Source organism: Pelodiscus sinensis, chromosome 19 (assembly GCF_049634645.1).
Source record: "Pelodiscus sinensis isolate JC-2024 chromosome 19, ASM4963464v1, whole genome shotgun sequence".
Lineage (NCBI taxonomy): Eukaryota > Metazoa > Chordata > Testudines > Trionychidae > Pelodiscus > Pelodiscus sinensis.
Genome location: NC_134729.1, coordinates 28993518 through 29019523, shown reverse-complemented (window position 1 = coordinate 29019523; position 26006 = coordinate 28993518). Strand labels below are relative to the sequence as shown.

Here is a 26006-nt window from a genome sequence, read left to right as displayed (position 1 = left end):
AGCCCTGCTCCTGGGACTCGTAGTCCAGCTCGGTAGCCTGGCCCATAAAGAGCCTGGGAGCTTGAAGCATGCAAACTACATCTCCCAAGATGCACCCTGCCCCCAACAGGGAGGCTGCAGTCCAGCACCAGAACCCAGCCTACCCAGAATGGGAGCAAGTAGCACTCAAGGCCCAATAGCCTTTCAAAAAGGAATTGTTTGGTTTCCCCCAAATGATTTTAACTCCCCCCCCCCCGCCGCACATTGCAGCCAGCACTACCTTCAGCCAGTTGTGACGGTCTGGCGTCCCACAGCTGCCCCAGTCACACCTGGTGGGGGGCTGGTCAGCCGTAAGCCAGCAAGCGTGTGAACAGCTGGAATTGGTCGAGTCTCCCTCTGAGAGCTTTGAGCCCTGCACCTCGCTCAGCGCTAGCGCTGGCCAGTCACCCCAAGCGTCCCTGCAGCCTCAGACAGCTCCCTGGGGCGACCCGCTATGGCAAGGCGCGCCGGCAGGGCCGTTTTCAAGCCTTCTGCAAAACGCGGGTGCGCCAGACAGGGCAGGGGAAGCAGGTCTGTAACCGACTCACTTGTTGGAAACCTGGACAGCATCATAGGCATATTTCAAGTCCTCCTCCATCAGCGAGTCTGCCTCAATCATCTTCTCCGGGCTCTTGCTCAGCCCCAGGATCTCTGCAGCGTTCTGCTGGGGGAAGGAGATGACTGAGAACCCACCAGTCAGGCAGCAGGTCTGTGCTGAGCCCCTCCCTCACCCCCACCGCAGCGAGGGACACGAAGGAGGGCGAGTCTCACCCAGCGCTTGAAGAGCTCAAAGGGCTTCCTCTCATGAGCCAGCTGAGCCTTGGCCCTGCGCAGCTCCTCCCGGGTTCTGGCCAGGTCCTCGGTAACCGCGTTGAGCTGTCCCAGGAGGAGGAGATAGGCCTTCTCCAAGGGGTCCTGGCCATCCTCGTCAGTGATGGAGGAGCGGGGGCTGTCCGACATGGCCCTGCTTTTCCAGGGGCCTCTCTCCCGGTCCAGGGGCTGAGATGGGGACTGTGGAGAGGAGAATGAGGCTAGGGGCTCATTCGAGTACGGTCCCGGGGACGTCAGACTCGGGCTCGCCACCTACAAATGTTGTGGCCGTCGGCCAGAAGGCAGCATGGTACAGATCAGAGCAGGGAGCATGCCGGGGTTTATTCCTGGCTCTGCCGCCAGGCTGTGGGCTTGGCCAGCTCCCCGACCGGACGAGACGTTGGGTGGGAGGAGAGGCACTGCACAGGCCGTGCACGGAGCCCCTTGGAACAGGTGCTGGCCAAAGGCTGTTTGCAGGCACCTTCCCGGCTGAAACAAGAGCAGCAGCACAGCCCATCCTGGCAGAGGGGCCTTGTTATTCCCGTTCCCCCCCTCCCCCCGCGCCTTTGGCACTGCATGCTGCCACCGCAGGGCATTCTTGGGGTGCTGGTCTGACTGCAGGGCAAGGGAGGCTGCTGGGGGAGGTGGGACTAGAGATGGGCAGTGGGCGGAACAGCTGGTCCCAGGAAGCAGGGCCGTTCTGAATGGGCACCGGACACAGCTCCAGCACGCTCCCTGTCTGTGCTCAGCCCAGCTCGCTCCGGAGCCCACGTGCTCCGCTTCCCACCCAGCGCAGGAGCACAGCCATGCCCCGCGCCAGGTGGCTAGTGCGACGCAGCGGCTCACTTCGCTCTGCTGGTCTGTATCCTCCCAGGACGGCGCCGTGGACAGAGAAGACGGGTAGCTGCCTTTGGAGTCCAGGATGCTGTCAGAGGAAGGGGACCTGCGGAGGCTGGGGGTTCGCTGGAGTGGGGGCAAAAGGAACAAGGATGCATTATACAGCAGCTGAAGGTCCAGTGGGATCAGCATACCGTGCGGGGACTAGGTGGGCAGGGGAGACGGCTCAGAGCTCACAGCCTTATCTTGGCAGTGGGAACGGGGAGGGACAGTTCCCTCTGAGCTCTGGGACAGCAAGGGGAGGGACATGGATGGTGCAGCCATGCTGTTCACATAGGGCTGGGACTTTTCCAGAGCGCTGATGGAGTCTGGTTTCTTCAAAACACCCCCGCCAGCATCAGGGCACGGCTCTGGCTACAGGGCACTTTGCCAGGCGGGTCCCAGCCCTGGGACCATGAGCACCCGCTGCTCCTTGCCCTCCTACGCCTGCTTCCACCCAGCTGGCCTCCTTGAGGACCCTTCGGCGGCCTGTCGCCCAGTCTGGCTCCCCAGGATGCCTGGGGTGGGCCCGGCCCCGCCGGCTCACCTTGTGGAACGCCACCTCGTCCTGCAGGTTCTCGCAGTGCTGCTCCAGGCGGGCGTACTCCGTCACCAGGCTCTGGTAGCGAGTCCTCTCCCCCTCCAGCTGGCCCAGCAGCTCCTGGCTCTCCGCCCTCACACAGCGCAGCTGCTCTGCAGGGGAGGAAGGAAGGAGGAGAGCAATGGCTGACTCCGTGGGGGGGGGGGGGGGGGTGATGCACCAGGGCTCTGCTCCCCCAGTGCCCTGCGGAGGAGCCCGCCCGGCTCAGGGCACAGACGTCAGAGGGCAGGAGGGTTGCTGGGAGCCCTAGCAGGGGAGGCCCGTGACCCCAGGGGTTCAGCTGCTGGCTCAGGCCAGGCTACACCGTTCCCCTGGTTGGGGGCTTGGGGACGGGGCCAATTTTGACCCCTGGGGTGAGGCTGGGCAAGGCCCCTCCCCCCCCTTCGGGGCCACAACAGGCTCTGCATGGCTGGGAGCTGCCCCATCCTTGGTGCTGGTGCTTCCCAAACAAGGCACTTTGCCGAGAACAGAGGCCGGTTGCCCTGGCAACGCTGCCACCCACCAGGACATGCAGTGGTCCACAATCCACGGGCTCAGGCCCCAGAACTGGGTGGCCCCGCGATACCGCCCCCTCGATAGGTTTCTGGGAACGAGAGCTGGTGGGGGAGGATACGGCACCGGGGCAGAGGGACCCGGCTACGCAGGGTCTGGCCTCCGAGCTGCATGGCCCACAGAGCAGGGAAGTCTGGGTTCGCAGACGGCCGGCTCCGTTCACCTGCCCAGCCTGGCCTCGCCAGGGGAGTACGCTGCACCCCACCCGCCGATGAGCCACAACTCCATCGCTCAAGGCCTCCAGACAGACTCCACCACTTCCTGCGGGAGCTCATGCCAGGGGCCCGGGCCTAGCTGGGAGTGCCCAACGGCGGCCAGAGGGCCCATGGCTTCCCCACAGGGCAGGCAGGTGCAGCTCAGCACAGAGCAGTATGGGGACCAGCGGGTGCCCAGTTGCCAGCCACCAGTTGCCAGAGCTGCTGTGGCCTGGTTGGCACAGCCACTGTCACTCCTGGGGCACCCCCAGAATCCAGTCCCCAGCCTGGCAGAGGGGCTGCAGACTGGGGGAGGGGGCAAGGCAGGATTTTACCTTCCAGGTCCTGAGACTGCTCCATGATCCGCTGGTTGAGAGCGTCCTTCTCTTCCTTCAGATTGGATTTCATGGCTTCCAGCTCTGCCAGGCGCTGGGGGCAGAGAGGGGCAGTGCATTGGACCCTGACAGCAGTCCAGAGCTATGGGGCAAGAGGACCTGCCGGGGGCCAGTCAGGCTGAAGGGCTTCTCCATCCTCCCCATGCCCTGCCAGCCAGCCCCAAACAGGGGGGCTGTGTCTAGACTGGCCAGTTTTTCCAGAAAATCAGCTGCTTTTCTAGAAAAACTTGCTAGTGCTGTCTACACTGGTCACTTGAGTTTCCGCAAAAGCGCTTACAATCTCATGTAAGATCGTCAGTGCTTTTCCGGAAATACTATGCTGCTCCCATTTGGGCAAAAGTCTTTCCGAAAGACTTTTGTGCGAAAGAGCCAGTGTAGACAGCACAGTATTGTTTTCCGCAAAAAAGCCCTGATTGCGAAAATGGCGATTGGGGCTTTTTTGTGGAAAAGCGCGTCTAGATTGGCCACGGACGCTTTTCCGCAAAAAGTGTTTTTGCGGAAAAGCGTCCTGCCAATCTAGACGCTCTTTTCCAAAAAATGCTTAACGGAAAACTTTTCCATTAAAAGCATTTTCAGAAAGTCATGCCAGTGTAGACGTAGCTGGGATGTATTGACAGGCGTGGCAGAGTTCTACTTTTGAGGGATAGAATCGGCGGAGGGGGGGGGGGGGGGGGGGGGGGGGGGGAGAAGAGGAGGAAAACCTTTTCTTTAACTTTTCATAGTTGTGGGAAATTTGGGGGGGGGAGGGGGAAGAGGAGGAAAATCTTTACGGCCAGTAGATATGAGTGTCCAGGAGTTAAAGCTTTAAGCCAAAAAGCTATTGTCACTATTGCCTGTCACAACCATGCCACATAGCGGGTTTGATTCCAGAATGTTTCTCTGGCTTGGACCTCGTTCCGAATGAAGTATTGGACAGTTTATGCCTGCAGGGATATTTACTGATACAATCAACTCCTGCCAAGTCTACATCTAGGCTAGCTTGGTTAGTCACCAGAGCGTGCACAGCATGCTAGCAAGGAGCCTGCTTACAGCAGCTCCCCCTCTCACAGCTGCTCCAGAGAGGACAACCAGCCTACTACTGCTGCCAGCCATTGGAGCTGCCCTGTATGTTCAGGGACACCCATGACTGGCTGGATGGGGGATTGTTGCTCTTTGGGACCAGGGCCAAAGGAGGAAAGTTTCAGGGTTAATTCTGCAGCGGTTCTACCTAAGGATGTTAATATCGAGTAGTCAGCAGAATTTCCATCAACTAGTGGATAGGCACTTGCACATTCTTCCTTTGAAATGTACAAGAGCTCCCACTGGAAGGAGGAATGGGGACCTGTGCCTGCAGCCCCGGGCCAGTGGGACCTGCGCCTGCAGCCCCGGGCCAGTGGGACCACGTGTGGGCCAGCTCTGAAATGTACAAGATCCCCAGCAGAGTCTCTTGTGCATTTCAAAGCATGGAGCCTGGGGTCAGCGGGGGACTCCGTGCAGCATTTCAGTAGAACCCAGGATCAGCCGAGTGCCCCGCTGGCTCCAGGCTCCATGCCAAGGCTGCCACGGCGTTTCAAAGAGGCAGTGCCGCATGGAGCCCGGATATGGGGTCAAAGCAGCAGCGCCGCACGGAAGTACCCCGTTCCCCTCCCCCCTTTGCTGCCTCTGATAGGGGTGGGGAAATCGACCAGTCCTTAACATCCTTAGTTCTACCTTCTCCTCTCACCCAGAGCTATCACTGGCCACCCATCAGCCAGCCAAGGGCCTCTTTCTGCCCCACACCTGCTTCAGCTCCTGCAGCTCCCGGCCCAGTCTGCCCTCCGAGAGGCTCTTCTCCAACTCCATGTGCTGCAGCTGCTCCTGCAGCTCCCGGACGTGCCTCTCCTGAGCCTTGTCCTGCTGCAGCCGCTGCACCTCACCACGCAGCCGCTCCACCTCCCCGCCGTGGGAGGCTCTCAGTGCCGACAGCTGCTCTGAGAGGCTCTGGTTCTCCCTGGCCTATGGGGACAGCACCGAGCGCTAGAGCCAGGTAAGGCCTGGAGGAGTGGGAGATTCCTATCCAAGCACTGAACAGCAGGGTGTGGGGGTGGAATCCAGAGAAGCTGCCTCAGCTTCATCCTGCCAGGCTGCCCCATCATTCCCTGCAAAGCCAAACTGCTCCCACAAGTCAGGTACTAGCCACAGCACCCCCAAACCAAGCTCAGTTGGCCCCAGGCTGGGGAAACTGAGGCACAGGAGGAATGGCTTCAAGGCCACCACTGCCGTCAGGGCTGGCAATGGAACCCAGGAGTCCTGCTTTACAATCCCTAGGGCACACAGGCCAGGCCAGCCCTTCCCTGACTTGGGCCTCCCCCCTTGCACAGCCTGAGGTGCCAAGCCCAACATGCCTAGGCAGCTGGAGGAGTGACAGCTTGTGCACCCCCACGCCCAGAGACCAGGTGCTGCTGTGCCCATGCGCAGCGGGGCAAAGCCGAGTCCAGTCCATCTCCAAAGCGTGCTGAGCAATCCTGAGTCAACCTGTGCCTTGAGTCTACCCCCCCCCCCCCCCCCACAGAGCAGAACCCAATGCTGCCTCGGAGAACCCTGAGCTCCCCTGCAGCAGCTTTTGGCAGAGGTGCTGGATGTATCTAGGCCAGAGCACGCTCACCCACCCAGCCCAGCCCACGTAGGCCGGAGGCCATGGGGGTGTAGGATTGATGTGAAGTCCCTTTAATCGAAAGGCAGAGACAGATGGCAGCGCCAACCACGCCCACTGGGAAATATTCAGCGACAGAACACGGCGTGCAGGGCACGAGCCAAGCCAGAGAGGCTGCAGGCGGGGGAGGGCGCAGACGGAGGCAGCGCTTACAAGCAGCATCTGCAGCGGGGGCTCCCAGCTGCCCCATAGCCTCACCAACATTTTAAATTGGTAAATGCGGTGGCCCCAAATGCCCCCGTCACCCCTGAGCAGCTGCTCCGTAGTGCAGGAGTGGGGTGGGGAGGAGAGGTTCCACACAGGGGCATGAGCATGTGGCACCCTCTAGAGCCACTCAGGGCCCCCTCCCATTCAATGCCCAAGATGGGACTGGAGTAGGAAAGGCAGGGTCCAGGATCCTGCGCCACCAGGAAAGCCAGAGCCAAGTCCCCACGGACTAGGAGTGAGTCGGACACTGCTAGGGCCAAGCAAGCCTGAGGTTAGAGGAGCTTCCCCCCAGGCACCTTCTCGGCACAGCGTACATGCGCCCACAGAGATCCGACCCTATCATTAAGGGAGTGGAATGCGGCCACCTCTGGAGTGGAGCATGGCTACTGCGTAACAGCTCACAGGAACAGAGGAGGCGGCGATTACCCAGAGCAGAACGCTAGGGGAGCTTAAGGCAGAATGCAGCTACCCAGGACTCTCAAGCACCCCATGGCAGTCTGAATTCCCGCGTAGCTCTGGGGCAGCAGGAGGGGCCGACCCACCCACCTGCTCATCCACTTTGCACTGCAGCTGCACCACTTTGATCTCCATGCCTTTGCTGAGTTGCTTGTAGTGTTCCACCGACTTGGCCTCGATGCGGAGGCGCCTCAGCTCCCTGCGGGCCTGCATGCGCCGGTAGCAGCACTGCAGGTAGACCACAGCCCTGCGGGCCCGAGCGTACGCGGTGCGGGCCAGCCAGCCCCTCACCGCGCTCTGGATCACAACGGCTTTCCGGCCAGCCACCAGCTGGGGAGGGGAGACAAGGGCAGCTGAGGGGTAGGGCAGTGCAGTATCCGAGAGACCAGGTGCGGCTCCCTAGGCCTGTCCACACCAGTGCAGGCGCTGCGACTGGCTTGGACAGGGGTGGGATGCTCCAGTCTGAGCTGCGCAGAGGCGGCGTAGCCACCGTGCAGCCCCATCTACCCTCGGTGCGCGTCCGCCCCTGGGATCTGCTAGGAGCCTAGTCACGCCTGGGCAGCGATGGGGTTGCTCCCACAGGTGAGCTGTTCCTGAGCCACCTGGCACCCCAGGCTGCTCTAACCCCCTGGAGAGTGGAACAACGGGCACCTGCCCAGGGAGCTGCGGCATGACTTGCTCTCGCAGCCTGCGGGGGGGGGGGGGGGGGGCGCCTATGGGGCAAGAGTACGAGTACTCCCCAACCCTGTGCAGAGTAAGTTTTTTTCTGTGCACCAAGGCCTGGGCAGATGTGCACCACCAGTAGTAGGCATTCTGCTCATCAGCTGGGTAGCAGCTCAAGTGCTCAACTGATGGGGAACCCCGCTTCCCACTGGGACCCCTTCGCTTGCTGCCAGGCAAGGCCCCAGGCTTCAGACATGCAGGTGAGCCAGTAAGTCACTGCTCTGCCCTGTGGCAAGAGAGGGAGGGGTCCAAAGAAAGGGGGCTCCTTCCAGATCCAAGGACACAGCTGCAGGCCCCCCGAGCCATTAACTGGGACTGTCACTCAGTGCCCCCTTCCAAGGGCTGCACAACCCAGCATAGGGAGCGCACGCAGGACACCCCCCGCCGCGGCGAGCGGCTCCCCATCCCCCCAGCCGCGGGCAGGGCTGGTACCTGGCGGTGCAGGCGCCTGGCGAACATGCCGCGGGCAAAGGCCTGGATGGTGACAGCTGCCGCGTGGGTGCGGCGGTACGAGCGCCTGGCCAGCGCCATCTTGAAGTGCTTCTGGATGGTGAGAGCAGCGCTGGCCCGCCTCAGGCGCCTGGCGAGTCTGCCAAGGGCAACGCAGCGCTGGGTACAGGAAGCCAGAGCCCACAGGGCTGGAGGAGCAGAGGTGTTGCGCCCCCCCCTCCCCCCCGAGGGACAGAGTGACCCCCGGCAGCACAGTCCCAGGGTCTACTCACCTTCTGTGGAGACCCACAGCAAATCCCTGGTACCCCAGGCCAACCCCTCTGCCTCCCTAGGGCACTGCCCAGCCCCACCCCGAGACAATTACTTGTGAACAGACTGAAACAGCCACCTTTGGGGTCCACGTGGCTGGCGCTGGGTCCCCCGCTGTAGCTGTGGGGATGCTGTTTGCCTGTCACTCAACTGCCCTGTTAGAGGCTGGATGCAGCCCAGGGTGTCCAGAGACGATCTCCCCTGGTCAGATGCCAAGGCGGCATTTGCAGGACATCACCGCTCACCTGCGGGCCAGAAAGCCCCGGGCCAAGCGCTGGAGGCAGATGGCTGCGGCTCGCATCCGCAGGAAGCGTCTCCTCCCCAGCCAGCCCCGGAGGCTCTTCTGAATGAGGACGCAGGCTGCTCTCAGCCTCCTGCCACGCAGCTCCTCCAGGAAGGCCACCTGGCCGGCACGGAAGAAGATCTTGCCCTTCCCACACTGGAATTTGCTGGAGTCCTGTGGGGAGAGCAAGATCCATGACCGAGCACGTACAACGGGGTGGAGCAAAGTCACACCTGGGTGCTGCATGCTTGGCCCTGTGGGGCACCGGGGCCTGGCTGCTGGACAGACACCCCCACCCCAGCTGCCAAGTGTGGGGACTACAGCATCTGGACCGCTCCTGGGAGGGAAGGGGAGGGGGGTATTGACCTTCAACTCCCACACCCCTCTCCAGCTGTGGTGCCCTGGACACCAAGCAGCAGAGCCGGGCAGTCCCAGGGGGACCCAGGTGCCTACAGAGGAACCCACCCAGGGTCACCGACTCCAGCAGAGCCAGGGCACAGCCTGGGCAGAAGGGAAGCTGCCACCGCAGGCAGACACACACCTGGGTCTGCCCGAGGACACTCCGATCGGTGGGGGGCCATAGAGAGCTGGCCCGGCGCAGGACAGTCAGAGCCAGCTGCAGAGTGAGGGCCGGCCCAGCGCAAGAGACAGCTTGGGGAGGCAGTAACATTCCTGGGGCCGAAGCCCTCATTACTCCCATTTGGAAAGGCTGCTGCAATGCCTTCTGGGAGTTGTAGTTCAGGGGTCTCGTGTCCCTTCTCTGCAGCAGGACTTGCCAAGTTCTGCTCACAGCAAACTCCCTCCCAGATCTGCCCGCTGCCCCACCCTCCTCCGCAGACACTGCTCTTGGCCAGGGTGCTACTCGTCCATATTTCACTGACATGCAGGTCAGTAGCGGGGCTAGCGCCTGCTTGCCATGTGGCCCCGATTCCCCCCCCCCCCCCTCGCTCTGACCTATGAGACCTGTTCCCCTACAACAGCACTGCCGCCCAGAGGGATGGGTCCCGCCAGGCCGTGCTGCTGGCCCATGCACAGGCAGGCAGCTCCCTTGGGGCACGGAGGAGGGGCTGGGATGGCAGGAAAGGCCGGACACAGCAGCGAGCACCTAAGAGCCTAGAATTTAATCCCCTTCCCCTCCACCCCGGGGCTCTTACTTTGAGCAGCCTCTGGAGGACAAGCCAGCAGGTCTGCTTCTCGTCCCCGCCCGTCAGGTCCTCTGGGCGCATCAGAGCCCTGTACCTGCCGAAGAACTCCGCGTACGTCCACCTGCGGAGGAGACAGAAGCCAGCCCCGGGGCCAAGTCAGCCAGCACCAGACACGCATGCGCCGCACCCAGCGCGAGCCCCTGGAGCAGCCCTACCTGGACGGGTAGCCAGAGGCGCTGATCTGAATGGTTTCCAGCACCCCGCAGGCTCTCAGCTGCTCGACAACTCGCCTGGCATCGAACCTAGAGCAGAGGCAGTCCATGACCCCCATGCAAGGGTCCCGAGGGCTCTGCCACCCCACATGCAGCACGCCTGGCTGGGGCTGGGCTCAGCCCACCTCCTTACTCCCTATCTGTACCGCAGCTGCAGGTAGGGGCACCCCGGGAAGCCGGGTGCCTGGTTCTCTTGCTGGGGGCAGAGAGAAGTCGCCCAATGGGGGCCCAGTTTTGCTAGGGCAGGGGGTGGAACACTGCAGCTGGGTTCCCAGGAGTTTCTTGGGGATGCAGGGTCCCCAGTAGCAGCTCCGGCCCTTGCCTCCCCTCCGTCCCCGACCCCAGCGCTGCCAGGCACTCACTCAAAGGGCCGCTTGTGGTCGTTGGGTTTGATGCAGCGGATGTAGTGGGGCGTGGTGCAGGCCAGAGTCTCCATGAGCTTGTGCAACGAGGCTTTGAACTGCGAGGGACAGAGCAAGCCGGCTCAGCTCTGGGCGCGGTGCAGGGCCCCAGAGGGCAGCCCAGGCACAGCGGCAGAGCAGAGCGGTTTCCAGTTTCCACGGGCAGGCAGCCCCGACTGGAGAAAGGGAAGCCCTGTATGCAGCCCCTGAATACCCAGCGGCCCTTCCCAGGCCACCTGCTCACCAGGCAGCTCTACCTGGTGCTTCAGACACGGATAAGCCTCCACGTGGCCTCACACCAGAGTCCCCAGCCCACCGAGCCACTCAGACCAGTCCCCACCCCAGCCCGCGGGCGTTCCCAGACCCTGCCATGTGCTTGGGCCCATCCCTAGCCACAGCCCAGGGGAAGCCTTTGGAGCAGCTCCTGGAGGGATCTCTCCTCCATCTACCAGACGGAGCAAGGCCCCGATCTCCAGCTGTGCTGAGCACCTGCTGTTTGAGGCCAGCCGGCTCTGTGGGGCTCCTCACTTCTAGGGGCGTTCGGCTGATGAGGGTTTCTGGAGGCCAAGAGCAGTGAGAGCAGCCCAGGGTTCTGCACAGACCGGGACGCCCAAAGCAGCGTCCGAAGGGGAATGACGTGGAGGGCCATGGATCAGGTACTGACACCAGCCCAGCTCCGTACCTGGGTGGAGATGGGTTTCCTGTGCTCCTTGTCCGTGGCCGGCAGAGACCTCCTGCTGGGGCGGACGGTCACTCTGGACCCATGCGACAGGCGGGAGGGCAGGGCGATGCTGCCGTCCCCCTCCTCCGGGAAGAGCTCTGCTAGCAGCGCAGACTAGTGGGGAGAGCAGCAGCATCAGAGCCAGCAGCAGGCCAGCAGTGACACCTACTGGCCAGCAGGGGCAGGGTGCCTGAACCCCACATCCTGCCACAGGGGCTCCCACCTGAGCGCAGCACAAGGGACTATGGGCTGCGGCCACAGGGCACCCAGCAGCACCGGGAGAGGGGTGCACGAGCCACAGGGCTGGTTACACGAGAGCTCCTGGGCCACCTTCTGCCACCAGCTGGGGCCTGACCCTGATCGGGCCCTGCTGAGTCAGGCAGCACAGAGCAGAGTCTGACACATGCAGACTTCACCTTCCCACCCCTGGTTAGGAAGTGGCTCACCCCCCACCCAATAAGTTATGTAGCAGCCACAGCCGGCGGGGCCCAGGGTTCCAGCCCCTGCAATGCACCACATCTCCCCATTGACAGCCCAGGAGGGCTGGCAGCCCCTGGGGAGGAAGGTCTCCAGGAATTCAAGGTTACGGCAGGGATGGAACCTGCCGAGCTCCATCACAACCAGCCCCGCGTCGCAGCTTACCTTCTGCGGGGCCCACGGGTGGGAGGGCAGCCGGCCAGGAGAGAAATGACAGAGCTGTTAGCTCATCAGCAAGTGGCAACTCCACCCCCCCCCCCCCCCATTTGAGCACAGCCTGGAGCTGCAGGACCAGCCAGTGCAGACAGCTGGAACCCCCATTCTCAGCCAAAGCCTCCGCACTGCACCGGGGCCGTCCTGGGGCCGGCACGCCCCTTCCTGTGCCAGCGTGCAGAGCATGGCTTTGGTGGGAGAGGTCTGGTGTCCCCTGGTGGAGGTGACTCCATTTCATCAATGGAGCCCTGCCCGGAGAGGGCAGGTTCAGGGCAGTTCAGCGTGTGCTTCTTGCAGGAAGCACACGGGTCCTCACCTCGGCATCTGGACAGGGCAGGTGCCCCCCACCTCCAGGCCAGCCGTGCCGGCGAGCAGGGGACGGGAGAGGCAGGCCAAGCTTCACGCAACATCCGCGAGAGAACGCCCAGTGCGGAGACTCTGCCACTCCCCGTGAGGGCGGGGCACCTCCCCAAGGGGCACTGCCCCGTCTGACCCACAATCCCCACACGCCGCCACCTTCCCCATGCGGTCTGCTCCTGAGCACCCCCTGCCCCCGCCAGGAGCTCACCTTGCTGGCTCGGAGGAGCCCAATCAGCTCCGCAGGGACCATGTCTTGGTTCTTCTCCAGGAACCCCCTGCACTGATACTCCACCTGGGGGGGGGTGACAGTGGGGGTACCTTGCTGGTTGCTAGGCTGGGGCTGTGGGTGACCCCCACTGGCTGCTGTCTGTACCACGGCCCAGCAGGACAGGGGATGAATCACTAGGCAAGGGTCTCTACCTGACCAGCTACCCCCCAGGGGGAGAAACAAAGGAAGGGGGGAATGCTGCCCCTGACTGGGGGGGCAGGGCTGGAAGGGTTTTAGTTTCTGTCTGGGAAGCAGGGGAGAAGGAGCTAGGGAGGGGGCTGGGATTGTAGGGCCCAGTCACCCCCCCCAAGGGGGGGGGCACGCACTGAGGCCTCCTAGCCCCAGTTCACATCTGTGCTGTGTCCTGGAGAGGCAATAAACTCCCTCTATTCTACTGGCTGGTGGAGTCTGTTCGTGCCACTCCGGGGGTGCAGGAGGCAGGGGACCACGACACTGTCACCGGGGGGGGGGAGGTCACGCAGGCAGCCTCAGCTCCTAGCTAGGAACCTGGGCTTCTCCTGGGGCAACCCACAGGTCTCCAGAGCAGGGGTGCCAGGGAAGTCAGAACCAGTGGGAGCTGGGTGCCTGCAGCTCCTGGCGGGGGCTGACAAATCCCAGCCCAGGTCTCCTCTCGCCCCCGCTGTCCTACGGGGAACGGTTGGGGGTGGATGGCAGAGCCGCTGCCGGTTACATGGGAGGGATGGGGAAGAATTGCACCTAATTAGGTTTAAGAGAAAACAGTCAGACCCCGCAGGACCAGCAACTGGTGTCAGTCCCAGTGCCAGGCGCAGGAGCCAGCTGCTGCCCATCCCACCCAGAGCCTGGATGGAAAGCCACAGACCCGGCCGGCTCGCAGGGCCTCTGCAGAGGTCTAGTCAAGCCCCTGCCCGAGGGGCCAAAGCCAGACACCCCTGGGAGTCCCAGGCTCAAAGCTCAGCTGCCCGACTAACCCAGAGCAGCAGCTGGTGCCAGGTGGGGCAGAGGGCGTCTCCTCGCATTGGCAGTGCCTCTTGCAGCCAGACCCAACACCGGTGGGGAGAGTTAATTTGATTTGTGCCAATTGGGCCAGTCCTGGTCATTGGCCAGCAGCCAGGGTACTTGCCCACCTCTGCAGGAATGCCGTGCCTTATATCTCGCCGCTTCTCCCAGCAGGCCTTGCTCCAAGTCTGCACATCACCTGATTCCTAGGAACTACAAGTCCCAGGATGCCTTACTCTGGGCAGAGCCTATTGCAAGGGGCCAGCACATGGCTACGGACACTGAGGGTGCGTTGGGATCCCCGCTAGCATCTCCCAGGCTAGAGTGCAGAGGCCAGCCTGTAACCGAGCCGGCTGTGTGTTTTCAGTCCCCTCACTGGAGCGGGGAGCCCAGCCAGCCCTGGAGGAAGGGGAGCAGGAGACTCACTGGGTCCTGGTGCACAGGAGGAGGCTGTGCCCTGCAGCCAGCCTCCTGGGCACCCCTCTCCAGTGCCGCACGGACTGGGCAGCCACGAACTGCAGGGACACTGTGGCAGAGGGAGCTTCGCAGCCGGAGTCCTAGGCCTGCTGGGTTCCCACGCTCCTCGGAGTAGCAGGGCTCTCCCCACGGGCGTCACAAGGAGCCCAGTGGGGGTTGGGCGAGAGAAACCAGCGTTTGGATTCCTCCCAGCCAGCGCCCGTCTCACCCCGGCCTTTGGGGAGCCTCGGAGCCGCTCCGGTACCCCCATGTGCCCTCCCTGGGCGGGGCTTCCAGAGCACTACGCCCACCCCCGAGCCCCCACCTTGCCAGCGAAGTGCTGGATGATGAAAGCCTCCGTGGACATCTTGGGCTTCTGGAAGTGGGGGCTGTGGTGAAGGTGCTGGTCATAGAGCTTCTGTGCCCAGCTCCGGTCACTGCCCTTGGGCATCTGGGTGGGGAGGAGGAGTCAGACAGCTGGAGGCCCGGAGGAAGGGACTCGCACCGGTGCCCCCCCCAGCAGCTGGGAGCACCAGGAGTCTCCGGGCTGAGACAGGCCTGAGAGCATCCCCCAGTCTGAGACACGTGCCCTCTCCACAATCTACCCCCCAGGACATGGGGGCGGGGGGGGCAGGCGGGCTCAGGCCGGAGAGGTCCCGTTCCACAGGCTGGAGGGGAGCACTAGACCCTCCTGCCTGCACCAAGCCAGCCCCGCCCTGACCCCGGGGAGCCGCTCACCTTGCACTCCTCATTCAGCAGGTCCAGGATACCAAGCTTGGCCTCGATGAGGTCGATACAGGGCTGGTTGTCGGAGAAGTCGATGAAGGCCCAGGGGATCCCCTCCCGCACGTACTCCTCCTGCTCCAGCTTAAAGACATGCTGCAGGGGCGGGGGTGGGAATGGGATCAGGGCTCTGCCCTCCCCCAAGGCGCAGGGCTGGGGGGGGGGGGTCAGACGGCTCACGCGAGGGTTCTCGGGACCCTGAGCAGCCAGCCAGCCCGCCCCTCCTCCCTGGAGAGCGGCTCCGAGGGCACTAGGCGTGCACCACAGGTCAAGGGGAGACTCCGGCCCCAGGCTGCCTGCCTGACCCAGCAGCTTTGCTCAGCCCTGCCGTGGCGCGACTGGGACTCCTAAGGGCCTCTGACAGGCAGCCGAGGGCACAGCCCAAAGACAGCGCCCCAGAAACACACCCAGCAGACGCCCTGGCAGCCTGCTCTCCGGCAGCCACCCCAGCTGAACCCCGGCCTGGCCACTGTGGCAATTCGCTCCCCTGGGGAGTGGGTAATCTGGGGCCCACGGGAGACGCTGAGAGCTCCGGCCTTGCAGCCTCCCACCCGCCCCAAACAAGTGGGAGCTGTGAAAGCCAAGGCATGGCAGGCAGGGCCAGGCCAGAGGTCACTTCTCTGCAGCTCGCTGTTTAGCGGGATGACAGCTCCATGCTGCTAGAGCCGGCAGGGGGGCAGGGCGCTAGAGCCGGCAGGGGGCAGGGCGCTAGAGCCGGCAGGGACTTCCCTCCTCTCCCCGTCCCCCATTTAAAAAACTATTTTCATTCAGTTTCTGAACAAAAAGTTTAACAAAACCCAATTAAAAACCCTTCTGATTTATCAATTTGTCCCAATTTTGACTCCGCTTAGACACGGGGGCTTGTGGGGAACAACGTGGAACTCCAGCACCTGCTGTGCTAGCAGGGACCTGCCAGCTCTTGCCAGCCGTCTAGGGCAGCCTTCAGCACGTCTCTGGCAGCGCCAGAGGGACATGGGAGGGGGACTCGGCAATTCCTAGTGCACCCCCACGGGGCTGCCCAAAGCTCGGAGAGCAGCTGCGTGTCCTGGATCAGGGCACCAGGCTCTGGACAGAGCGGGGGTGGAGAGGCAGGGAAAATGGCCCTTCAGGATCCCAGTGAATTCAGTTCTTGGCATTACTGGGGCACCCCAGCTGTGCACCCGGGCCTGGCCCTGCCCCGGGCCCCCTGCGAGACTCAGGAGCCCGGCAGCAGAGCCTGGACAGCCGCACTGACCAGGTTGAAGTGCTGCTGCAGCTTCTCGTTGGCGTAGTTGATGCAGAACTGCTCGAAGCTGTTGACTGCGAAGGTCTCGAACCTGGGGGAGGGGAGCGGGGTGACCAGGAGGGCGGGGGAGCCGGCGGCGCCTTTACACCAGGGAGATTAGTGGGGAGTGAGTCCAGCTCTGTCCAGTGCGAGAGCCAAGGGGATCCCCGGGCTGCACCCCCCCCCCCATTCCGTAAGCTCCCGTGACGGCCCAAGTCAGGGTAGGGAACCTCAGCCCCCCCAGCATTGGGAGCCCCCCATGGGGGCTAGAACAATCTACTCGGCTGGGCCCCCCAGGCTCACGGGGAACATGGGGACTGTTTTAGTTGCGGGCCATGGCAGTGAGTTTGCAGGTTTTGCTTCTCACTGTGTGGCCCCCCCCCACCCAAAAGCGGTTCCCCCCCCCCGACCTAGAGTTGACAGCTGGCTGTCCCGAGCCCTTGGGCCTTCCAGAGGATGGCCTAGAGCAGCGATGCGCAGGGAGCACTCCAAGTGCATGGGCAAGAGCAGGAGACCGGGGGGGGGGGCGGGGGGGGGCTGTGCTGCACCCCCAGCTGGCTAAGCCCCACGAGCAAAGCTTCAGGCAGCAGCTTATTGCCAGCCACACCCCCTACGCTTGGCCACATGGGAACTCGAGTTCCAGCCTCCACCCCACCCAGCCAGGGGCCTGGGAGCAACACAGAGGGGACCACCCCAGAGTGCTGCTCGGCTGGACAGCGAAGACCTCCAAGCTCAGAAGGCAGCCTCCCCCTCCCCATCCCGAGATTCCCGGGGGAACCAGCTGGGGCATGGAGCAAGCCCGCTGGTCCAGCCCCTGCGAGGAAGGCTGGTCTCCCCGCAGGCCCCCCTACCCATAGATGTCCAGGATGCCGATGGAGGCGTGTGGCCTGCAGGACGCCCGCAGGGCTTTGTTGATCCTGCTCACGATCCACTTGAAGAGCTGCCCGTAGAGGTGCTTGGCCAGGGCGTCGCGGGAGGTCGAGGCCTGCTGCCTGGACAGGGGCTTCACGTAGGTCTCGCTGGCCGTGACGAGCTTGCGGTAGCAGAGCCAGCGCGAGGCCTGGGACTTCTCCACGCCCAGCAGTGTGCAGAACCGGCCCAGGGCCTCGTCCTCCAGCTGCGCACAGACCCCACCCATCAGTGGCGCCACAGGGAGAGCCCCGGGGAGCCCCCGCAGAGCACCCCACTCCGAGCCGGCAGCCTAAGGCCCCTGCAGCTCAGACACCTGCCCCCCACCTCCAGCCCGGCGCAGGGCAAGGCCACCCCTCTGCACCCGTCACCTGCTCCCTGCACCCCGGGGGTAGCAGAGGGCCAGCCGGCCCTTACCTCAAGGAAGCAGCTCTCCCCGTGCCGGTCCTTCGCCTTGAGCCGGATGTTGCCCAGGTGCAGGATAGCGGCCAGGATGCTGAACAGTTCCAGCTGGTTTGACTCGTGGACCCCTGCCAGGCACACAGCGCTCGGTACCCTGCAAGGCCAGGGGGCACTAGCAGCTCCCCCACCCACACTGCCCCAGGACAGCATCCACTTGGACAAGGGGCCGCTCCCAGCCCCTCGACAGCTGTGACCTGGGGGAGCTGCACAGGCCCGGACGCCCCCCACCCCCTCCCAGGCAGTCACAGCTTGGGGGGCTGCCTCCCCAGCCCGCAGGCACAGCTCTTTTCCCAGCATGCCACAGAGCACGGGCGAGACCGGGGCGGGTCTACACTAGCTGCCTTACGGCCACCTGACTAAAGTTGACCTAATTAACACTGTTACGGCCAATGGGAGCTGAGGGGGCGGAGTCTGCAGGCAAGGGCAGCAGCAGGACAGAGCTTCCTTGCGCCGGGTGGTGCAGGGAGGGGAGGAGGCAGCATGTGGCACCACCTCCCCCCATCCCTGTGCTGGGCAGGAGCTGTGTGTCCTGGACTGCAGCCCCTAAAGGCCCTTTCTTAATCCAGCGCCAGGCTAGGGACACCATCTGGGCTAGTAGCCATTGATGGGCCTACCCTCCAGGAACTTATCTAGCTCCGAGAGCCCTAGGATACTCTTGGCCTTCACATCCTCTGGCAGGGAGTTCCACAGGTTGACTGTGCCTTGTGAGGAAATACTTCCTTCTGAGTAGGTTTGAAACCAACTGTGACGTAGTGGGGGTACTTGCTGGGCTGTGGTGACCCCTGCTGGGTCTTGCTCCAGACAGCAGAGGTCACCACAGCCCAGCAAGTACCCCCACTACGTCACACCAACCCAAGGCTTTTGGCTGTCTTGCCGGTTTCATGGTCCCAGCCCAGCCATCCCCTGCAGGGCCGGACCCCGCTGTCAGCTGGGAGCCAGGGCCAGAAGCCCCAGCAGCCCTCACTCTGAAACTGGCTGCCAGCAGGGCTGAAGGTGACAAGACTGCAGGGGCAGGGGCGTGGAGCCTGCGAGGACTCAGAACCATGGAAGGGTCAGGCCGTAACCGCTAGCTAGGGGCTCCTTGTGCCTTCCTCACTGATGGAGCCTGGCCTGATACGTTACACGCTCCTGGGGTCGAGGATGCGAGGCAAAGGAGCCAGCTTCAGCCCCGAGCAGCAGAGCCAGCTCCGCCCACTCCCAACAGGCAGGGAAGCTACCCAATAGCGAGAAGGCGTTTCGTGTGCTCTCCAAGTCAGCAGCATCATCAGTGGCCTCGAGGAGCGCGCACCGCCCCTGCTTGGTGTAGTGGAAGGATTCGGCCTCACCTGCCGGGTTAGAGACACACGATACTGAGTCCAGCTTCTAGCCAGCTCCCGCCCCTGTGACCGGGCCAGATCAGCTGCATGCGAGCCCCCCCGCCTCCCAGCTTCTGGGGCAGCCCAGGCCCTGCTCAGCCCCTCCCTGGAGGGACAGCGCCAGTTACTGGCGGTGGAAGCTGCACACTAAACAGCCACATGCTTTGCACCTGGCAAGAACTAAACCTCTTGGGCCCAGCTTCTCCCGTGAGCTGGGCTCCCAGTATTCGCCATCTGGAACATAGAAGTTCCTTGCAAGAGCACAAAGAGGCTGTCGCTTCCCACCACCCTGATCCCGTCAGACCAGGATTGTCGGTAGGTGAAAGGAACCCCGGCTCCCACAGCTCCAGCACCCCCAGCCCTGGTGGGCTGGCCCAGCCCTGCAGACCCTTGGAATCCTGGCCCCCGCCCCCCAGCAGCTACCAGGCAGCCTGCCAAGCAGCCAGATGGAGCAGCTGTCAGGAGGCCAGGCAGGACTAAGACTGGGACAGTCACAAGTGACCCTACTCCACAGGATGCCTGGAGTCTGACGAACAGGCAGGGTCCCTGGAAGAGCTTTGCAGCAGGCACGCCCCAGGCACGGCAGGCAGCCCTAGCCTGTCCAGGTGCCTGCCATGGGGCTGGTGGGACAGCACCACTCTCATGCAGGACGGGGAGCCCCATAGCAAGGGGACCGATCCTTTAGCACCAGCCACCGTGTTAACCTCACCTACCTCTAGCTTCTCCCAGCCAGCGCCCCAGCCCGAGACATTCCGGGTAGACCCCACACCAACCTCCCACTCCCAGCCCCCAACTGTGGGGCCAGTGCCCCACAGACAGTGGTGAATGTCCCCCCCTAACACATACTGCCCCAGACTGCAGCTGGGGAAGCAGCAGCTGAAGGAGATGGGCACTGCAGGGCAGTCCCGTATCCAGACAGACACCCTGGGACAGCCGCTGCACTGTCCAGAGAGCTGCTGCTGGGACAGTGCATGGGGCCAGCTGGCCAGGGGGATGCTGCTCACCGAGCCTCAAGGCGTGGAACTCCGGCAGCGCGGCCGAGGCGCACAGCTGGTAGAAGATGTGGTAGTTCCTCTCGGCTTTCGCCTGCCCAGAAACAAGAGGAACAGTTGAGGCTGGTCCGAATTTTCCTGGATCCCCCCCCCCCCCACCCCTTGCTGCCTCATCTCTCCAGCTAGAGGACCGTGCAGGCCACATCAGATACATGGTAATGTGGGACAGGTGACACTCCTGCTAGGATGGTACCAGGCCAGCCACTGTTAGGAGGGCGGCAGCCTACTATTGCTGCCAGCTAAAGGGGTCTCTCCTTAAGCTCAAGAGGATGAGCCTCCTGTATCAAAAGCTCTGGGTTCAGACTCCCGCCCGCCCAAGCAGGGGTCAGAGCCGTGGTCTAGATATTCACTGGGGCACCTCCAAATGGGTTGTGGGTCTCTTGCCTCGCAAGGGAGAAGGGACTGTACACCCCCCCCCCCCCCCAGGCTGCTGAGAGAGCACCTGGTCCAGCTTCATGTCCACATCTTGGCAGAGATGCCCAGAGACCCAGGCAGACCGGGGTCTCAGGGCCTCTCAGCCATCTACCCCCCCCCCCCCCCCCCGACTCAAGCCAGGAGAGAGCAGCACTTCTCCGGCTTCCCCTGGGCATTTCTGGTCCCTGTTTCTAGAAGAGAGGGTTTCATTGGCTTATTCACAATACGGTGGGTTTTCCCTTTAAAAGGCGGAAAGGGGTTTTAAAGGAGCCCATTGCCAAAGGGAAATCTTGGGGGGGGGGGGGGGGGGAAGGTGCCCTTTTCCTACCTGCAGGCAAAATGTTTCCTGCTTGGAGAAAGATTGGGGGAAGTAGGAGGGTGGAAGAGAACCAGGTCTTGTTCTTATTGATTTGTTCCCTGGATGAAGGGGAGGGGGAAGGGGAAGGTAACAGCAATTTTGACCCAAAATGGGAGCCTCAGATTAGACTCCTACCTCAGTCATCCAACAGAGCCCTATGGTGCAAGTGAGGGATCTGTGGAACTCCTTTCCCCATGATTGTCTGAGGTGGCCTGGATCGGCTCAGCCACTTAAACTTTGCCATCAGGGGGAAGTCTACCAAGGGGCACATTTGAGCCCACCCTGGTGTTTTAACTCACAATCTCTGGATGAATTGGTTATAGAAAAAAAAAGTCACATCCAGGTCCTTGTGGCTGGCTGACTTTGAATGACTGACAGGGTGGAAGGTCTTGATTTTTCCATGTGCATTTACTGAAGTATCTTGCAGGCCTTCCCTTTACCAGCTTTGCCACACAATGTGACAATCAGTGATGGGGGGGAGGGGAGGAGTATTGGGTTCCTCTCACCCTCCCCATTTTCTTTTCACAACAGCATCCAAACAAAATGTTGAAAGGATCCCCACACCCCATGACCTGCTGCGCTCAGGGGCATGAGGGACAGAGGGAGGAATTGCAAGGTCTTGTGCACCCGATTGTCAAAAAGGCCCTTTGAACACAAACACATTTTTGTTCAGGAAGTTTCCTGACGCCCGAGTCAAGCTGGGGCTGCACAGATCAGGCTGGGGAGGGGGAGGAAAAAGGGAAGGGTATGGAGGCAGAATAAGACTTCCATGGAGCCTTGAGTCTCCATCAGCAACAGGAATCCAGGCTCAATCCTATACACACAAGAAAGGGCCCTAGGGGAAGTATCAGAATCAGAAGAGACCTTAGGTGGTCATCAAGTCCAGCCCGCTGCCCAAGGCAGGACCAATCCCAACTAAATCAACCCGGCCAGGGCTTTGTCAAATCGAGACTTAAACACCTCTAGGGATGGAGACTCCACTACTCCCTAGGTAACCCGTCCCAGGGCTTCCCCACCCTCCTAGGGAAATAGTTTTTCCAACCTGGACCTCCCCCACTGCAACTTGAGACCATCGCTCCTTGTTCTGCCATCTGTCACTACTGAGAACAGCCTCTCTCCATCCTTTTTGGAACCTCCCTTCAGGAAGTTGAAGGCTGCTATCAAATCCCCCCCCACTCTTCTCATCTGCAGACTAAATAGACCCAGCTCCCTCAGCCTCTCCTTGTAGGTCATGTTCTCCAGCTCCCTAATCATTTTTGGTCACCCTCCGCTGGATCCTCTCCAGTGTGTCCACATCCTTCCTGTAATTGGGGGCCCAGAACTGGACACAATACTAAAGACGTGGCCTCACCAGAGCCGAATAAAGAGGAATAATCACATCTCTACATCTACCAGCAGTGCTCTTCTTAATGCACCCTATTATGCCATTAGCCTTCTTGGCTACAAGGGCACACTGACTCATCCAGCTTCTCATCCACCGTAACCCCCAGGTCCTTCTCTGCAGAACTGCTACTTAGCCAGTCGGTCCCCACCCTGTACCAATGCTTGGGATTCTTCCGTCCCAAGTGCAGAGTCCTGCACTTGTCCTTGTTGAACCTCAGATTTCTTGTGGCCCAATCCTCCAATTTTTCTAAGTCACTCTGGACTCTATCCCTGCCTGCCAGCATATCTACCTCTCCCCCTAGCTTGCTTGCAAACTTGCTGAGGGCAAAATCCATCCCCTCATTCATGTCATTAATAAAGATGTTGAACAAAACTGATCCCAGAACTGAACCTTGGGGCACTCTGCTAGAAACCGACCACCAACCTGACATCGCTACCTGCTGGGCCCAATCTCCTAGCCAGCTTTCTATCCATCTTACAGTCCATGTATCCAATCCACACTCCCTTAACTTTCTGGCAAGAATATTGTGGGAAACCATATCAAAAGCCTTGCTAAAGTCAAGGTCTAGCACATCCACTGACTTTCCCACGTCCACAGAGCCAGTTACCTCATCATAGAAGTTATGAGGTAACTGGCTCTGTGGATATGGAAAAGTCAGTGGATGCGATAGACCTTGACTTTAGCAAAGCTTTGGTCAGATTGGTCAGGCACGACTTGCCCTTTGTGAATCCATCCTGACTATTCCGGATCACCTTCCCCTCTTCCAAGTGCTTCAAAATGGATTCCTTGAGGATCCCCGCCGTGATTTTTCCAGGGACTGAGGTAAGATTGACCGGCCTATAGTTCCCTGGATCGTCCTTCTTCCCTTTTTTGAAGATGGGCTCTACATTTGCCTTTTTCCAATCATCCGGGCTCTCTCCCAATCTCCACGATTGTTCAGAGATAATGGCCAAAGGCTCCTCAATGACATTTGCCAACTCCCTCAGTACCCTCAGATGCATTAAGTCCGGACCCATGAATTTCTGTACCTTTCGCTTTAAATAGTTCCTAACCTGTTTTCCCCACCAAGGGCTGTCCACCTTTGTCCCACATTGCATCACTTAGCGCATTAGTCTGGGAACTGACCTTGTCCGTGAAGACAGAGGCAAAGAAAGCATTGAGTACTCCAGCTTTCCCCACATCATCTGTCACTAGGTTACTGCCCTCATCCAGTAGGGGCCCCACCCCCTCTCTGATCACCTTTTCCTTGCTAACGTGCCTGTAGAAACCTCTCGTTATCCTACACATCCCTTGAGAGTCGCAATTCCAATTGCGCTTTCGCCTTCCCGATAACCCCCCTGCATTCTCGAGCTAGACATTTATCCCCCTCCCTAGTCATCTGTCCAAGTTTCCACTTTCTGTAAGCTCCTTTTTGTGCTCAAGTTCCCCATGGATGTCCCTGGTAAGCCAATCCGGTCTCCTACCATATTTGCTTCTCTTGCTATGCACTGGAATGGTTTCTCTGTGCCTTCACTAAGGCTTCTTTAAAATACTGCCAGCTCTCCTGGGCTCCTTTCCCCTTCATGTTAGCATCCCAGGGGATGCTGCCCATCAGGTCTCGGAGGGAGTCGAAGTCTGCTTTTTTGAAGTCAGGGGATTGTGCCAGTCCCTGAGCCTGTTACAAGATGGGAGCACTTCATAAGAACGGCCACACTGGGTCAGACCAAGTGGCCAAAGCCAGGTGCCCCCCAAGGGAGTGAACAGAACAGGGAATCAAGTGATCCCACCCAGTCAGCCTCCATCAGAAGCTGGGAATGGGTAAGGACACCATCCTTGCCCATCCTGGCTAAGAGCTATTCATGGACCTAACCTCCATGAATTTGTCTAGTTCTGTTTTGAACCTTGTGAAGACCAGGACTTTAACATCCTCTGGCAAGGAGTTCCACAGATTGTGTGAAGTTGTACTTCCTTGTGTTTGTTTTAAGCCAGCTACCTATCAATTTCATTTGGTGACCCCTAGTTCTTATGTTATGGGAACAAGTAAATAACTTTCCCCTATTCACTTTCTCCACACCAGTCATGATTTTATAGATCTCTATCATATCCCGCTTAGTCTCCTCTTTTCTAAGCTGAAGAGTCCCAGACTGTCTCCTCTCTTCAGAGAACACCCATTCCAAACCCCTCAATTTTTGTTGCCCTTCTCTGAACCTTTTCCAATGCCACTATATCTTTGACATGAGGAAGCCACATCTGTACACAGAATTCAAGAGGTGGGTTTACCATGGATTTATATAGCAGCAATAAGATAGTCAGTCTTATTCTCTATTCCCTTTAAGGATTCCTAACAGTTTGCTTTGACTGCTGCACATGGAGTGGATGTTTTCAGAGAACTAGCCACAAGGACTCCAAGATCGAGTGGTTATGGCAAATTTAGTCCATCGATTTGTATGCATAGTTGGGATTGTGTGCTTTCCAATGTGCATTACTTGGCATTTATCAACATTAAAATTCACTTGCCATTTTATTGCAGTCTCCTACCGCCCTCCCCACCACACAGTGACTAGAGATTTCTGCTGTTTGTGGAGTTTGCACTGAAGGACTGGTACAAAGCTGTAGGCAGTGACCAGGTGTGATGTAGTGTCAGTACCTTGCTGGTTGCTAGGATGGGGCTGTGGGTGACCCCTACTGGCCTCTGTCTGTAAGCACTGCCCAGAAGGGGCACCGGAGGGCCCCCCTGACAATGATCAAACCAGGTCCACTGGTTAAGGGAAGGGATGGAAAAGGAAGTGAGCGTGCGGGGAGAGGGGCAGTCTTGGGGCTGGAACCATGAAACAGACTATGGAGGGGCTGGAATCTAGGGGCCCAGGGACCCCATCTCAAGGGGTCAGAGGCATCCTGGCCCAGCCTCCCGTGGACACATCATGTCCATGCTGTGGCCTGGAGAAGCAATAAACCCCCGTTCTACTGGCTGGCAGAGTCTGTTCTTGCTGCTACGGGGGTGCAGCGTCGAGGGGAACCCCGACACCATCACACCAGCTGCACTGGGTTAAGGGAGCGTGAGTGGGGAAGGCTGAAGTACCCGCCCCTCAAACCCTTCCAGAGCCCAGTTCCGCAGCATGCGGAGAGCCAGAGCCTGGCAAGGCTGCAGTCCCAGCAAGCCGGGGAAGTACCAGCCACCCCAGTGCTGTCTATCAACAGGGATGTGAGCAGGTTCATCCCTAATCCCCTCGGTTCAGAAGTGTGGCTCCGGGTGCAGTTTCTTTGAACAGCCACAAAACTTGGGGGGGGGGGGGGGGGGGAGGGAAGAAGAGGCTTTGCTTGCCGTCCCCATCCCCAAAACAATCCCATTGGCCAGAAACTGGCCAATAGGGGGCTGACTTTGAATAAGCAGCCTATGAAGTATCCCTCCCCCCTTCCTCAGGTTCTTAGCTATTCAGACCCATACAGCCCCCGCCATGGCTGGGCAGGCAGGCAGCCTGCCTGAGAAACCTGCTGGCTTGGGGGTTGCCTCAGTAAATCTCCTGGTCAGACCCTCCCTCAACCCTTTGCTCCCCCCACAACCCAAACCCTCTGCCCCCTCCTCTCGGATCCTGCCCCAGGTCACAGCTACCTCCTTCAGCCAAGCCCCACGCCCCAGTCCTGCCCCAAGCTCCCTTCTGCACCCACCTCCATCCCCGACCCCACACCTGCTCCATTAATATCATGGAAGAGTGCAGCCCTCGACCACATACCAAATTCTTGGAGTGCTCGCCCACCCTTGGGTTAACCAGCACCCAGGAACAGGAGCCGGCAGCCCCACAGACTGGGGGCTGCTCTCACTGGGCTGAAGCGGCTCCCCCGGGATCCCACTTAGTTGTTAACCCTAAAGTTTAGCTGGTTAATCACTAAGGGTACGTCTAGACTACAGGGTTTTGTCGACAGAAGTTTTGTGGACAGATACTGTCGACAAAGAGCATCTACACTACATTCAGTTCTGTCGACAAAGCAAGCTGCTTTGTCGACATGGCAGCGTAGACGCAAAGGACAGTTTACATGCAATAACACCTTCTGTCGACAGAAAGCGTTATGCCTCGTAAAATGAGGTTTACCAGCGTCGACAAAACTGCTGAGTTCTGTCGACGTTATGTCGGCAGAACTCAGCGGTAGTGTAGACGCAGGTATAGTTTTGTCAACAGAACTCTGTAGTCTAGACACACCCTAAGTGGGATTT

The 26006-nt window shown here is 60.6% G+C and overlaps 1 protein-coding gene across 4 annotated transcripts in view; it reads right to left on the bottom strand.

Moving 5' to 3' along the window:
- Window positions 1–26006, bottom strand: part of LOC102444310 (unconventional myosin-Vb-like) — a 59957-nt gene that overhangs the window by 11402 nt on the left and 22549 nt on the right. Inside the window, exons 7-28 of one of the 4 annotated variants that reach the window (XM_075903258.1) lie at window positions 19614–19695; window positions 18472–18579; window positions 17210–17322; window positions 16735–17000; window positions 15854–15935; window positions 14575–14715; window positions 14162–14287; window positions 12343–12426; window positions 11727–11780; window positions 11046–11198; window positions 10325–10422; window positions 9906–9992; window positions 9700–9811; window positions 8508–8719; window positions 7936–8092; window positions 6871–7110; window positions 5205–5420; window positions 3387–3480; window positions 2252–2397; window positions 1675–1791; window positions 790–1029; window positions 567–679 (exon numbers count right to left, since the gene is read on the bottom strand). In XM_075903258.1, the coding sequence (XP_075759373.1) occupies window positions 567–679; window positions 790–1029; window positions 1675–1791; window positions 2252–2397; window positions 3387–3480; window positions 5205–5420; window positions 6871–7110; window positions 7936–8092; window positions 8508–8719; window positions 9700–9811; window positions 9906–9992; window positions 10325–10422; window positions 11046–11198; window positions 11727–11780; window positions 12343–12426; window positions 14162–14287; window positions 14575–14715; window positions 15854–15935; window positions 16735–17000; window positions 17210–17322; window positions 18472–18579; window positions 19614–19695 (3041 nt within the window). The remainder of the gene's footprint in view (window positions 1–566; window positions 680–789; window positions 1030–1674; window positions 1792–2251; window positions 2398–3386; window positions 3481–5204; window positions 5421–6870; window positions 7111–7935; window positions 8093–8507; window positions 8720–9699; window positions 9812–9905; window positions 9993–10324; window positions 10423–11045; window positions 11199–11726; window positions 11781–12342; window positions 12427–14161; window positions 14288–14574; window positions 14716–15853; window positions 15936–16734; window positions 17001–17209; window positions 17323–18471; window positions 18580–19613; window positions 19696–26006) is intronic. The other 3 variants (XM_075903260.1, XM_075903259.1, XM_075903261.1) reach the window with 3 other exon arrangements.